This window comes from Condylura cristata, unplaced genomic scaffold (assembly GCF_000260355.1).
Source record: "Condylura cristata isolate star-nosed mole 26May11 unplaced genomic scaffold, ConCri1.0 scaffold00023, whole genome shotgun sequence".
Lineage (NCBI taxonomy): Eukaryota > Metazoa > Chordata > Mammalia > Eulipotyphla > Talpidae > Condylura > Condylura cristata.
The window spans coordinates 13133773-13149398 of record NW_004567124.1 but is presented as its reverse complement, the minus strand read 5'-3'; the positions used below and the strand labels follow the sequence as shown (position 1 = coordinate 13149398).

The following is a 15626-nucleotide window of genomic DNA, read 5'->3' as shown; positions in this document are numbered from 1 at the left end:
TTTGCAAAAACAGCCCTTTTGCTTTTATCAGTCAGTAGTCAAGTCACTTGACTTCTGGGGAATTTTTTCACCCTGGTGCAGTGCTTGCTTGTAAGGGCAGGCAGGCCTTGTGCGGCTGAGGCAGTCCAATTATAAGCTGAAAATTGCTCAGAATATTTTGATATTATGGTTATACAAAAAAGGGAGGTCATAGCATAAGTTAGCAGTGGAAAGTCTGATTTTTCAGAGCTTTTCCCGATCTACCCGGAATCTGTCAGACGATAGACGTTGCATAGCTTGTGTCAGCTGGTCTTCTGCAACTTTCCATTATGAACTCTTTAGTCCAGTTGTAGAGATTGTGTCCCTTTTCAATACTAGTGGCCTTTCATTCACCCTTCTTTGCCCTTCTGCCTAGTATTTGCATATCCTCCATGCACACCTGAGGAATGTCTTGGGTCTTTCAGGAGCCACCTTCCCATTGCAAATTTCCAGATACCCTCCTAGTATGCTTCTGCTTGCTCATAATATGTTGATTTTTATATTGCTCAGGGTCCTCACAGGAAGAGAAAATTGAAGAGGTTAAAGGAAGTGATTATTTACAAGGGGTTGGCACTTTTAAAGGGAATAAACATAGGACCATGGATTATTCTGGAGCAGCAGAGGGAGAACTGTAACTGTGGCCGTGGCTGGGGAATGTGGCCAATCACAAGCTGCAGAATTACTGGCAGAGGAGGATTATCCTGACCTTTCTGCCCTTCATTTTCTTATCCATTGCCACCATCTCCCGAATGATCAGAACCAACTGGAAGCCAAAGGGTGAGGGACCCCACTGACTTTTGGTTCAACTTTCTAGGACACAAGGTGAAGGAGAGGAGGGAGAGAGCATATCTGTAGGGGCAAGTGGAGATTCTCCAGCACCAGCTCTTCATGTCGCTATGAGAGTGTGCACCCGATCATCCTCAGTTTACTTGCGTACATCTTTCTCACCAAATTTGAGTTTCTTGAATGCATATCTTCTCTTTTCTGAATCATCGCTGCTTGGAACCCACCCAGCCTTTAACAGATTACTGAAAATAATGGTCTCTTTTGTAACAATTAAATGAAATATGAAATTGTATGTTTACAGTCTATTTTTAAATGCTTACAAACTATGTTTTAGCATATTCTTAGCACACAAACAGGATGAAGAGCTTTTCCTCCGCTTCCTGACCTGTCTTTTCTCATTTCTCAGTCAAACAGGTAGGGCTCGTGACATCACTGTGCCTTCCAGAAACTATACTCCGTACACAAGAGTCCTGGAATTAACCATGAAGAAGAATCTGACTTAGGCACTCAGAGACGTGCTTATTGTACAGAGGGATGAAAGCCCTGGAACCCGGTAGGTTAACATCTGAAAAGGAAAAGCAAATACTCTTGTTTCCTCATCTGCACAGTTTCAGCCGAATGGAAATCGCTGAGGTCTGAATCCATTTCTCAAACATGAAGAAAAGTGGAGGCAGAAGGGAAAGGGGTAAGGTCAGATGGAGACATTTACGAGGTCATATTTCAAACCCCCAACCAGCGTGCTCTGCTGTCCTGGGCCATCATCATTAGCTTTCCATGTAGCTCTGACATACTATCAAAAGAACTTCACATTTTATCTTCTATTTTACTAGACTTCAAATGGGAGGAAAAGGGCCATTCATTTAAAATTTAATGTTATTCATACCAGGATCATTTGTTACAGCATGAAGATTTTGATTACCCATCTAAGTATTAGAGGCTATGTTTCTGTGGGACAGAGATGTCTGTGGGAGCTTGGGCACCTGGGGGTAGGATTCCCACATGCAAGTGCTCTCCCCTCATGGTGCTGCAGATTCATGCAGAGTTGTGAGAGTCGGATGCTCTTCATTCTCATGTGCTAACCCCTTGGCCTAATTTGTGCCTTATGCCTTTATTGGGTCAGCTGAAATCATTGTATTTTGTTCCATCTGTGATATTTTTTGTTCTCACTTTAACTGAAAAAAATTTTGTATGATGTGGAAAGTTAATCATTCAATGTTTTCAATATTGATCAGTGTTTTTATTAAACGAATGGGTGATTTGTTCATGCATGTTATACTTTGATATTATAACCTATGTCACATGTTTAATAAATGCCATATATTTTGTTGTACTAAAGTCTCTGTTTCATTCATGACTATGTAGAGCCATGGAGAACGGGTAGAGCAAGCAGAATTGGGCCCTGGAGTGAGTGTCTAAGTTAGAGCACAATAATCTTTCAATCAGTAAGGTCCAGAGAAACATTTATAAACTGAAGATAAGATATATGTGTGCATGAGGGAAGTAGGTGCATGGGTGGCGAGAGAGGGAGAATTTTCAACTCTGAAATTCACCTAGTTAAGCCAAGTTCTGGAAAGAGTAAGGCATATTCATGGTTACAAACACAAAAATAATTTTTACTTTAAAAAACAACCCCCAGGCCCTCCCCAGTGGTGCAGTGGGTTAAAATACAGCACTAAGAAGCAAAAGCCACTTGAGCATGAGTTTGAGCCCCGTCTCGGAGGTGACCCACATGGCGCTGCAGACCTCTCCTGATAGGCCTGCTGCTCCCCTCAGCAGTGTATTTGTTTCCTCCTTTCACTTTTTCTTAAAACAAAAAAGGGGAAAAATAGTAATTTTAAATTTAAACACTGCTAAAGATCATTTTATTAAAGTTCCTTTATATTTTGAACTGTCTGGGAACTTTGTATTCTTATTTATTTTGGCCATTTGTATTTTTCAATGTATATTTAATCTGTGGAGAACTATTCAGAAAGACTACTAAAGTGAGTTCCTAAGTAGTATAAACTGGAAAAAGAACAAAAACAAACAGGTAAGCCCTTTTTGATCCTTGGTCAAAATTAACTTCAGTGATCTCCAACCTACCATTGGAAAAATCACACTTTTCAGCCTCCTCATGAGTATAGAATGGGGGAATTCATTCTAATATTACATATTAGATTCATCTTACAAATGAAAAGCAGCAGTGTATGTAAAGTTTTTTTTAATAAAAAATAACAACACCCCATAATTACGCCTGAGTACTTTCATACCAGTCCTTCTAAAGTTTAAGACACACACACATTCATTTATTTTACATTGTTTCAAAAACAAATATAACCCTATATAGTACTTGAGAATGTGGCTCTAGAATCTGTCTAAGCTTAGTCATCAGTATGCACCTAAGGCAGGTCACAGGCCCTCTTTGAATCCCTGTGAAATGAGCAGAAACAATTGGTGTGAAGATTGAATAAATTCATATCCATGATGATCCAAAAACAGTGCTTGGCACAAAGCAGGCACTTAATAAATGCTACTCATTATTATGTGCTATTTTAACCACTTTTCACTTAGTATGATTGTTTTTTACACACACATATTTCTCTGCCTCCACCATTATTTCTTAGAGTGAATTGGATTCCATTTTATTGATATATTGACTTACTCACCCATTCACATCATTTGGTCTTTATTCTTTGGTGAGGAATACTCTGGTGAACCATCTTGTATTCACCTCTTTGTATACTTGCCTAATTGTTTTTTCATGATCAATTCTTAGGAATACATAAAGCATGTATGTTTAGGTCTTTGGTACGTATGTCCAGTTTGCCCTGTGGAAATCTGAATCCATTGCCAATTTGTCCTGTGGAAATCGGAATCCATTGAAATGCTCACCAGCAGGATGAAAATGTATTTTCCTGCTCTTCCTGCCAACATTCGAGATGAGAAAAGAAAGCATACGTAAAGTTGCTTGTTTTAGGCAGACCAGTCCCCTAACCAGGCATCAAAAACAGTTCCTTCAGGATATTGCCTTTGGATACCTGAGCTCAGGGACTATGCAGCTGTGAGCTGCAGAACTGTAGGCATCCTCAGGGCCCAAAGAATGCCTGGGGAACAAATAGGAAACAGAATGGGGCTCAGAGGGAGCAGGTGTCTCTTAGGATGCTGGTATCAGACTGAGCAGGTACCTAGTGAGCCACAAGCGAGAGCCAACCATGGTGATGAAAAAACTCTGACCTTGTGCTTGACATGGGATTTGAATCTAGGTGGAACTTGCCTTGCATACAGGTTTCAGAGCAGCCAGTGACAAAGGAATTTTGGGAAGATTTTGGAGTTTGTTCCCCCACTAGAGAACACACTGGCCAGGGCTGAACTGGTCCAAGGCATGCTTCCCTTAGGCATGTTTTCACCCCAGTGGATGCCATCTACCTTATCCAGAAACTAATTCCAGAGTGGTCCCCAGACCAGGGGTTGGGGTGAAGGGTGTGACAGAAAGAGCAGAGTTCCTTCCTGTCCTGGTGCAAGCTGTATCTGCCCAGTGTACTCTTGTGGAATATCTCAGTGGATAATTGGATTCAACAAGTTCACTGCAGGGATTGTGGAGCCGAATATGTACACCTCAGGCCTTCCTCTTCTTCAAAATTCTTCCCAGTGAGTCTGGCTTCTCCTGATCTTTTGTTGTCTCTCACTCCCTAGGGTACTTATTTTTGGTCCTCTTTTCTACTCTTACGTCTAATGACTGATCTTCGTGTCCATTTTCTGTCTCTCCAATGATGTATATGTTCCCATGGGGGTAGTTTCCCATGAAGGAGGGGAGACTTTTAATAAATATGAAGAGATCTATAAATGTAAGGCATTCTAGAAAGAGCCTGGGTTGAGGGAGTCAAAGAGACTGTTAATAAGTTGAGCAGTTTACATGCCCATTGTAGTCATTGCAGTAGTTCTCCATAGAAGATGTTAAATCACCATTTTGTGGATAAGGAAATTGAAATTCAGAGAGATGAAAATTGCCAGAAAGTATCCAGATCTGACTGATTTAAAAACATGGATGGGATTTTAGTGGCAATCTCTCTCAGGTCTGCTACTAAAGAGGAATACCACCTTGGTCAGATCAGGTCAGTGCCCTGAGCTCAATGTCCCAGTAAGTAAATGCCTAGCAAGTTAGTGCAGTGGAATTGTATCCTCCTCATAGGCTTGTTGTGCAGATCATGTGAAATAGTATAGAAATATTTCCCAGTGCTGCACCAAGATATGCAAATAATTGATAACTGCCATGATTACCTTCACTGTTGCACAGTGAACATTTCTAAGTCCAAGAATTTCCTCTTAGTAGTCACATGTTAGAGACTTAGAGAATACTAATGAATGGGGCTGTACAGAAGAAAAGTAGGACAGAAAAAGAGTGACTGGATAAACACAAAATTAAATAAATTGTCATCTCCTTTCCCTTATACAAACTTGAAAATAACCCACTTGACTTTGTCAGGGGAGGAAACGTCCAAAAGGAAAAAAAAGTGCACTTCTAGGAGAGACTAAAGGCAAAGAGACCAAAGAAAGGCTGCTACTAATTTGGAGGGTAGTTTACTAGGCAGGGATAGATTACTAATATAAATTAAAGGTTTTTTTGGTATATGCATATTTGGTTGTTCTAGCATATTTCGTTGGGAAGACTATCCATTTTTCACTGAGGCATTGTGGAAAATCAATTGTTCATATAGGCATAGTTTATTTCTTTACTATTTTGTTATGTTGCTCTAGTTGTTTTATACCCATACCATGCTGATTTAATTATGGTAGTTTTATCATTAACTCTTGAAGTCAGGAATTTTGCTCTTCCTTTCCCAAGTTGTGTTGGCTATTCTAGGTTCCTTGCATTTCCATGTGAATTTCACAGTGCATCAATTTCTAGAAGTTCAGGACTTTTACTGTAATTGTACTGAACAGACAACCAAAGAGGACAGCAAAACCTCTTGTGAATGTTGGGCCAGTGGAAAGCAAGGGGATGGCTTGACTGATAATGCCAGGTCAGCTCCTGAACATTAGGGACTATTTCTCTCTTCAATTGGGAAGTCCCAATAAAAACATCCATAAGTAATTTTGATAAAGTTATGTATAATTTGAATTCTGGACAAAATATTCTAAGAAATATTAATTTGTGCCTAAGGGCCATAAAACTGGTATAATTTGAATGCAATAAAATACAAGTAAATGGCAAACAGTTCTTCAGGGCTTTCTCTTAATTTTTCAACACATACTTTAGAGTTTTAACATACAGCATTTACAGCATTCACCTTCCTGAAGTAGGATGGGAGGGGGAGTTGAGAAATAATTAGTAGGCAATTTTTTGGCCCTGGGACTTTTCTTGTAAATGTTTTCTTTGGCAGTCATACTCTTGAGAACAGGAAGTTACTCTCTTGTTACAAATTTAAGACTTTTCTGAGCCAAATAACAGAAAGCTGGATTAATTCTGAAATGAAGGGAGAAAAAAACAACTCTAGGCTCTTTTGGAGATTAATGACATCTTACAAATATTTCAATTCTCCCCTTCTTTCTTAAGTTGCCACCTCCTAAACAAAACACATTCAGTCTGAAAACACTTAACTGGCCACTTTGTAGCCCAAACCTAAAATAAAATAGCTTTATGGTACCCACAAATTTATTTAAACATTTTGGGGGGCTGGGTGATAGGAAATTGGGGTTGTCTCAAGTTAACCTTTTTCTGTTTCAAAATCCCCAATATGGAATTTAAAATAGAAAATGTACTTGTAAAGATGCTAATTTTCCACAGTGTTCATAAAGATTCATCATTTTCTTTGACCTTTTAAAATGGCTTTTCTTATGGACAAGCTTGCTATATTAAGCTTTGTAAACAATGCCTACACATTTGGGATACTTATAAGCAATTCCTTAGGAATTGTTCAAAATAGTTACATTATGTGTTTTGCTGGAGGGCTTATCCAGGTTTCCTCCCAGAAAAAGCCACAGTTCTTTGGAATTAAAATTCACTTTTTACATGTCATTCTTACAGGGGTGAAACCCCTGCAATTTCAATGAAGCTTATCATCTGAGGGAAAATTAATTCTGTGAACTACCTGAGATTCATTTGTGGATATTCTTAAATCATTGAAGACCTTAGGAAAACTTTCAGATATAGCAATAAAGAATAGTTTGCTATAGCAAGTATATATCTTCCACTAGTGATGTAGAAGTTTCCATGATATTAATGGCCTCTCAGAAAATAACTGGGCTACATTTTCTATTTATCTTAACACACACTCAAGCTCAAATACTATGTGGCTCAGGAAGTTTGCACAAAAGTTGCAAGATCCTAGGGTAGGATAATGGGGCTAAGTGGTTGAGGGGGAGGTTGGGGAGGATGCTCATCTTAAGGCCACTCAAATTTTGGGAAACTTTGTGCTGACAAATCCATTTGTATGTAGCCAACCCCCACAATCTGCAATCCTTTATTTACATGATCTAATATTTTTCTTTCTGTGCATTATAAAGAAAATCCTCCTTCAAACTACTTCTTCAGTCTGCCAACAGTGATGTTCCTTCCACATCATTCATTAAAGTTTGCTTGTCTTCTGCTGTTTTGACAACTTTCAGGATTTTTTAAAGCTTATAAACAATCTTAAATTACTCAGCGCTGTCATCCACTAGATATAAAAGTAAATTAGTCCAAGAACTCTAGGTGATGGAAAACATTATCCAGTCCCACAAGATATGGGCAACTATGGGAGGACAGAAAAGGCTGATAAAACCTAAAACTTCATCAATGTTGGGTGAGTATTTCTTTAAAGGGAGCTACCTGCTTCCTGGTTTACTGCATACCAAATATTTCTCTTCAACATTTATGAGCTTAAATAGATGCAGATGTTGCGAAAGAATGCACTATAACATTAATCATTCTAAAATCATATAATTTAAGCATTGAAAGGCATCTTGGGTTTGCTAGGTTCAATAACCTCATTTTTTTTTGCAGGAGGAAACTGAGGCCCAGAAAAGTTGACTGAAACTTCCTAGTGGTAAGAGAATACTTGGTCCCAGAAGACATAGTTGGGGATTAACAAATTTCCCCTCCATTCTCTTAATTAGATCACCTTTATTGTAATTTATTCTAGGCCTAACTATTTTCTCCTCCAGAGTTTTAGAGAGAAGAGAAGAAAATCAAGGAGAACTTTTTCCTCCATTAACTCCCTTCCTCGTTTGTGTCTCCCTTCCTCGTTCTCTTCTAATCCTCCCAGCTAAAGCTTTTCAGAGCTGTGTTCTAGAACTGGGGTACAGGCCAGAGGTATGGGGTATGAGAGGATGCACCAGAGACAGAGTGGGGAGCAGAACAGGCAGACGGACTGAAATGCACTGCTGAGAGGCGCAGCAGGACAGAGAGGTCTGCTGCTCCATGTGGGTCAGCTCTCTGGCCAGGGATTGAACTCATACTGCAGTGGTTGCAGATAGTTTCATAGTGTTGCTCTTTAACCCCTGTGCCACCAGGGAGGCCCCTGTGTTCTTTTTCATTCAAGACAAAATTAAAGGTGACCTTGTGACTCTTAATTGTGGTCACATCTAGTGAGAGGTGAAGGGTAGTCAGTTTTCCCTAATCCATCCTGCTATTGAACACCAACTTCTTTATTTCATGGCTACTAAAGTACATAAAACTGCAAAGAGTGAGACATTAAATGTGCTGTTGAAGAGACCTGGTTTTTCTTTCCACTAAAGCCACAACTCCTGCCCTCCTCAGTGAAGAGATTATGAAATTTTACCCATTAGTGACTGTAAACTTCCTCGCCTTTTTTGTTCTCTGATAGATATCTCTGCAAACTATCTTTTCTTAAGCAAAAGAAGTATAAACATATTTATCTGAACATATTTGGTTCATGAAATAATTTATGTAGCCATATTTGTGATATAAAATATACTAGGTTTAAAATTTTTTTTAATTTTACTTTTTTATATATAATACATTTATTTTTAGATCATTTTGTGCATTCTTTCATCTCAGTTGTAATCCCCATGGGTTTCCCATCACCAAATCACCCATGTGCCATCACCATAGTCCAGTGCATTTCCCTCCCCCCACTATTCTTGATCCCATTCCCCACTCCACCCCCACAAAATGTCTGGTATATAGCTGTTCATTATTATTATTATTTTCTCACCTGGTCCGTTATACTCCTGCTATGAGTGGAACCATCCAATATTTTCTGGCTTATTTCACTAAGCATGATCTTTTCCAGCTCCATCCATGTTGCTGCAAAAGGCCTGTGTTTATTTTTTTTTGGTTGCTGAGTAATATTCCATTGTAAATATGTACCATGTCTTTTTAATCCTATACTGGATTTTTTTTTTAAAGATTGATTTATGCATACAGAACCAGGGTATAGGCCAGAGGTGCAGGGTGAGAGGATTCACCAGAGACAGAGTGGGGAGCAGAACAGGCAGATCAACGACAACGTACACTGCTGAGGGGAGCAGCAAGCAGACAGCAAAGATCTGCAGCGCCATGTGGGTCACCTCTGGGGGTGGGAATCTCGCACAGAGGCCATAGTAGTCAGCCTCACGGTACCTCATTTTAACCCCTTGTGCCACCAGGGAGGGCCCTATACCGGATGTTTTAAGAAAAATCTTAGACACAGTTCATTTAAGTGTAGAAGAGATATATTTCATGCCAACCAGAATGGAATGTAAGCAAGTTCTATTGGTTTTATCTCCTTTCCTTTTTTCCTGCTCTAAATATTTTCCAAATACAGGAGAGAAGGTCCCCTGGGACCTCCTTGCTACCTAAATCCTCTGCTGTGGTACTCTCTCTGGTCTACTTTTCCTCTCAGATTGCTCAAAATTCTCTCCATTTATTCCTCTTCTCTCCCATCAAATGCTACTCTTTGAGTATAGGATTATTATTTTAGCTGATCCTTTGTGAGAAAGCCATCTGGAACAAATTCATACTCATATGTAACTGACTGATAGGCCATACTCCTACTAAAATATCTATGATCTCAAAAGGAAGGTCCTTGTTAACCAAATTATCTATTGGTGGAATTTCTGTCATTGTGTCAAAGAGAAGTGAAATACATCAAGGGGAGGGGGAATTATTTTAATAGTGTTTTAAGATTCTGTCTTCTAAACTGAAAGACTGAATCTGACTCTCAATCTAGAAAATCTGTATTGTCAGAATAAGCAATCTTTAAATACTTTTTCTTTCTGATTTATGAGTTTATTTATAGGAAAAAAACTTAGGTGTTATAATTCAATCACAATTAGTCACATATCTAACCAATAATCTTCATCAAGTTTACTAATTGAAAAGTAAAATTACATGGCATTTTAGACTCATATATTTAATGACTTTTTTCCTAAATTTTCTCTACCCCCACGATCAAAAGTTTATAAAATACTGGTGGCCTGAAATGGGAAATTTGTCTCAGAACAACAATCAGCCTGTGACAGTCTGAAGAGAAAAGAATACTTTTGCTCCAATTTGAACTTTATTTGGTTGGGATTTTTCTCACCAGAACCTTCCTATTTTTTTCCCATGGGCAACTGCCCTCTTGATTAATCTCATTTCCCTCAGACTTATTTTTTCCAAGCAGCTGAGCAAACAAAGATGCAGGCAGCCATTTTACGTGCTTCCTCCCCCAAGCCCTCTGGGATGGGTGGTCTCTTCATCCTGTTCATAAACCAATGGCTTGAATGTGCTTGGAGAAAGCAGCAAGGATCTTCTGTCAGGATTAATTTTAATAGGCCACAGTCTGCCATTCAGGAACCACAGATCTAGCAAATGGCTTTAAATTACTATTTGCTGATAAAGAAGGAGATATGAGCTGAAACTTTAGTTCCTCATTGCAAATAGTTTAGATTGCTAATGCAAGAATTAACTCTTAGTGTGGAGTAAAAGTACTTTACAACCTAAACCCTTGGGTAGCTGAGGGATATCTTTTGCTGCATTGGGATCACAGTGAAATACAACTAAGGGAAATGTGACATTATGTACCAGTACAGCACATTTTAGAGAGGGAAGAGAAATGAATTTATCTGTGAATTCCTCCAAAAATCCCGTCTGTTGAGATTGTTTCTGATTTCTGCAGAGAAACATTATCCCTCTTATTGCCTCTTCCAATATTTTACTGTCTTCCTTACCAAGTCCTTGTTTCTTTACCTCCCACTTTTCTCTTTCCTTCCTTAACTGTTTTTCTCATGCCCAATTCCAATACCCTGTTTCTTCCCTTACTTTCTATTTCTTGAGAGGCCAGGCTTCTGTTAGTTACTTTTGAAGTTCTGCCCTGAGAAGCAGAAAAGGATGTAGTGAGGTGGCAGGGAGAGAACACCACTAAATGGAAAAGTCAGGAGGTCCTCACACTTGTTTTTCCCTCTGTAATGCGGGGAAAGCCCTGTTCTGTTTGGAGAAAACAGTTTGTCCTCAAACTTCCTGGAAAAGAAAGTGGTCAATGATGCACAGATTTTGGTAAATAATACTTTATTGTTCAATAAAGTCAGGTTTTGCATTCTTAATTTTTTAATAGGTATGGCTGCTATTTTGGTTTGTATGAAAGTTCCACACTTGCCATTCCCAAGGGGATGCTTCAAACACACACACACATACACACACGAATTTGCTTCTGACTTAATTAAGACCATGGCTCTCATTTCTTCTCTATGCCCAGCACACAGCAGGGACAGAACAAAAGCCAACATTCACTCTCTTCTCTCAACTCTCTCTTACTTTCAGTCACTGTCCATTAATTTACATAGAAGTTCATATACATAGAATCATACAGTATGTATTCTTGTTGTCCTGGCTTCTTTCACACAGCACAATTGAGATTCATGAAGTTGCTGTCTGTACTACAATTTTCATTTGTAAGGACAGACCACAATTTGTTTATCTACCCACCTACTGATAGGCATTGTTGTTTACAAATAAAGCTGCTATGAATATTTACATATACTTCATTTTTCTTAAGTAAATATACTTAACAGAGGCATGGCTAGATCATAAGATAGATTTTAAGAAACTACCAAACTTTTCCAACATGGATATGCTGTTTTACTTTTCCAGTAGCAACATATAGGAGTTCTAGTTGCTCTGCATCTTTTTCTACACTTGGCCTGTTAATTTTTCCCTAATTTGCTACCTTGATGGTGGTGTATCTCTGTGTTGTTTCTTTTTTTTTTTTTAAAGATTTATTTATTTGTGCATACAGAACTGGGGTACAGGCCAGAGGCTCAGGGTGAGAGGATTCACCAGAGACAGAGTGGGGAACAGAACAGGCAGATCAACGAAGTACACTGCTGAGGGGAGCAGCAGGCGGGTCAGGAGAGGTCTGCCACGCCATGTGGTCTCCTCCGGGGCAGGCGGGAATCGAACTCATGCGGAAGCGGCTTTAGATTCTCAGTGCTGTGCTTTAACCCGCTGCGCCACCAGGGAGGGCCAGTGTGTTGTTTCTTTTTTAAAAAAGATTTATTTATTTATGCATGCAGAACTGAGGTACAGGCCAGAGGTGCGGGGGTGGTCTCTGGATTCACCAGAGACAGAGTGGGGAGCAGAACAGGCTGACTGACGAAGTATACTGCTGAGGGGAGTAGCGGGTGGGTTAGGAGAGGTCTGCTGCTCCATGTGGGTCACCTCTGGGGTGGGGATTAAACTCATGCTGAAGTGGCTTTAGCTTCTCAATGCTGTGCTTTAACCCACTGCGCCACCAGGGAGGGCCTCACTGTGTTTTTTAACTTGCATTTTCCTCATGGCTATAACACTGGTTGCCAGTCATGGGCTTATTTTCATAAGTGCATTTTCTTTGATGAACTGTCCAAATCTTTTATAAGTTAATCTTGGCATTTATCATAATTACCATTTGTGTTACTTTTACCACACTGTCAGGAGCAAGTCAATGTGCCTGGTCTTCATTCAAAGTCAGTGGGAAGGGATTATTATACTAAGTCTACTAGAGGCTGTCTTACACAGCTGGCTTCCCATTTTTCTTGGAACAAAATATAACTTCTACATCCTGGTCTACAAAATCCTGCCAGATCTAGCCTGTCTTTGCTATTGTTATTCTATGAGCATGCTGAGCTCTTTGTCCTTTTTCAGATCCTTAATATTTATTCTCTCTCCTTGGGATGCTTTTCCATCAGATTTTCTCAAGGTAAATGTTTCTTCTTTCAGTTTTCAGTTAAGTTACTTCTTCAGAAAAGACAGCTCCAGTCATTCTCCACAAGGCAATCTTCTAAGCTCTCCTTAACATGTCACCTATACTAACCTTTCTGTACTTTCTGATAGAACATGAGTTTCAATGTGACAGAAAACTAGTCTTATTCATTACTATATCTTCCAAATCCCAAAATAATGTTTTTTTATATGATAGATGCTTAATATTTATTGAATGAGTTAATGAATGAAATCTCCAAGGAGATAAGACAGATAGCATCCAGGGCATAGCTGAAGGAATTAAGCTTGAAAAACTTATTAAACAGTTCCTATCACTACTGTTATTAAACAAACAATACTAAACTTTAAAGCATAAAATAACAATCATTTTATTTTGCCCTTGGATTCTGCAGGAAAGAGCTTATTTAGAATCTCTGTTCCATAATGTCTGGGATGCTAACTTAGAAGTCTGGAAGGTTGGTAGTGACTTGATGGAGGGGGACTAGAAACACCTAAGGAGTCATTTCCTCACATATTTTTGGCTGAGATCTCAGCTTGGCCCTGCAACTGCTTGCAGGCTGTTTTCCAAAAGTAAGTATCCAAGAATATTAGGCAGAAGCCGCATTATTGCTTATTACCTATATTGGAGGAAAAATAACTTTTGCTCTCATCACAGATATGTCCATCTCCAAGGAAAGGGAAGACCAACCCCATTTCTTGATAGATGTGTAAATTCATATAGTATTTAGAACCTGTAGGGTGGGAGATACTTTTCCTGCTATTATTTTTCAATAATTCCAGATATACAACAGCCAGCTTTGGTGACATTCTTCCCTCAACCAATGGGAGAGAACAGAGATCACCAGCTTGGGTATGCAGAAGATTAACATTATGAGTTTTATAATCTTCAATATATTATGTTCAACTCTGTGAAAACAAATAGAAATATTTCCCAGTTATATTCTGCTGTCTTTTAAAGTCATGCTCAAATAATGTCATTGGGAAGCCTGGTGGCATTGGGTTGGTTAAGTTTTCCTGGCAGCAACTCATGTGCTGATAAAATTTCCCTTCAATTCCTCATTCTGAATTTTTCTAACAGGGCAAATCATTGTTTACTCTGAAAGCGGTTATCACTCAGGAGTTAATCTAAGCACTACAGGAGAAGTGATTTAGATTTTTAAAAACAAGCATTGAAAAACACAAAAACCCCAAAACATTTGTACAGATTTATTTTATAACAGATGGGCTTTTTGTTATACTATTAGAATTCTTTAGCACAGATTACCTGCTGTGGTTTGTAAAACTCATGGCTCTTATTTCTGTTAAATTTCTCCATTTTATATCCCTTTCTCCAGTGTTCTAAATACTTACTTTTTGATTTGTTTGATGAAATAGAAAAGAATCCTTTTGACTTTGAAGGATTCTGAATGCAAATAGCGGGCTTGGTTCCTAATAACACAATGGTATGTGCATGGGTGTTGTTAGGAATTCAAATATTTTGAATCCTTTAGTTATGTGTGTGAAAGAATCTATCCCATACCACTGAAAATATCTTCACAGTAATTATGGTGAGTATTAATATAAAGGATTTGAGGGACATTTTAAAAAGAGGAATATGGAGGGGAAAATTATGAGAGGAGATCACTTTACTACCTACTGTGTGCAACAACTGAGAGAGAAAAATGCAAATAGAGCAGACATAATTGCACTTACAATTTTATTAGAAAAGAAAAAAGAAATCACCATGCATAGCACAGTGAAACATAGTATGCTTCACATAGTGAGGTTCTAAGTAAGCACTACAGTTATGCTCAGAAGACACAACAATTTGGGTTGGCATAAACCAAGGTTCAGGGAGGTAATTCTTGAACCAAGATTTATTAACTTGCGAGGAAAAGTTTTCTTGTGTGTGTCTGCTTGTGCGTGTGTGTGTGTGTGTGTGTGTATGTAGGATGTAACTAAGAAAGTACAGGGAGGTAGGTCTTGAACCATGATTTATTAACATATGTGAGGAAAATCAGGGGTGAAGGTGAAGGGAGAGGATTGTGCTGTTACATTGTCTGGGAAGTGCCATAGCAACCAATAGGCGGAAACCAGACACCAAATGTCTTGCAATGCCTGGCACCGCTGTAAATAAAAGTTTTACTCCTAATGTCCTTAGAGCCCCATTAACAAGATGGTCCTTTAAAATCCTTCCAACTTTAACATTTTTGAGGATTTCGCTAAGCCTTGGGTCAAGAGGAACTATACAGTAGGTCAGGGGTTCCCAAATCCTGCACTCTCGCCCAGCCTCACATATACACAATTAATTCATCAATCAGGTTTTAATTTATATTTCATTTTTCAGAGATAACCCTTCCTGGTGCCCAATCCGATCTCGCTGTCTTAGTGTTGACTGTCAACCCTCCTCCACCACTCGATAAACCTCACGGCAGCATGGAACACTGCTATGAATTAAAGTCATGGCGGCACTCAGTAAATACTTTTGAAATAGAGAGAAAAAGAACTTCGGAATGCACAACCCGGACAAACGCGAACCCTGCCTGGGGCGGACGTCATCGACTGTAACTTCCGCCCCTTCCCTTGGCTCCGTCTGATTGTCTGTGTTCGTTTCCGGCGTTTCAATAAAGCTCGATTCGCTTCGAAGAAGACCTGTCCTTCCGGGAAAATGGCGACTCCCGCTCGTGTCCCGGAGTCCCCGCCG

General features: G+C 39.2%; 1 protein-coding gene across 1 annotated transcript in view; it reads left to right on the top strand.

Moving 5' to 3' along the window:
- The window catches only part of MYZAP (myocardial zonula adherens protein), a 92148-nt gene extending 90058 nt beyond the window's left edge, over positions 1-2090 (top strand). The window contains exon 13 of the mRNA XM_012728677.1: positions 1211-2090. Coding sequence (XP_012584131.1) covers positions 1211-1307 — 97 coding nt within the window. The 3' untranslated portion in view covers positions 1308-2090. The remainder of the gene's footprint in view (positions 1-1210) is intronic.
- Positions 2091-15626: the final 13536 nt, after the last annotated feature.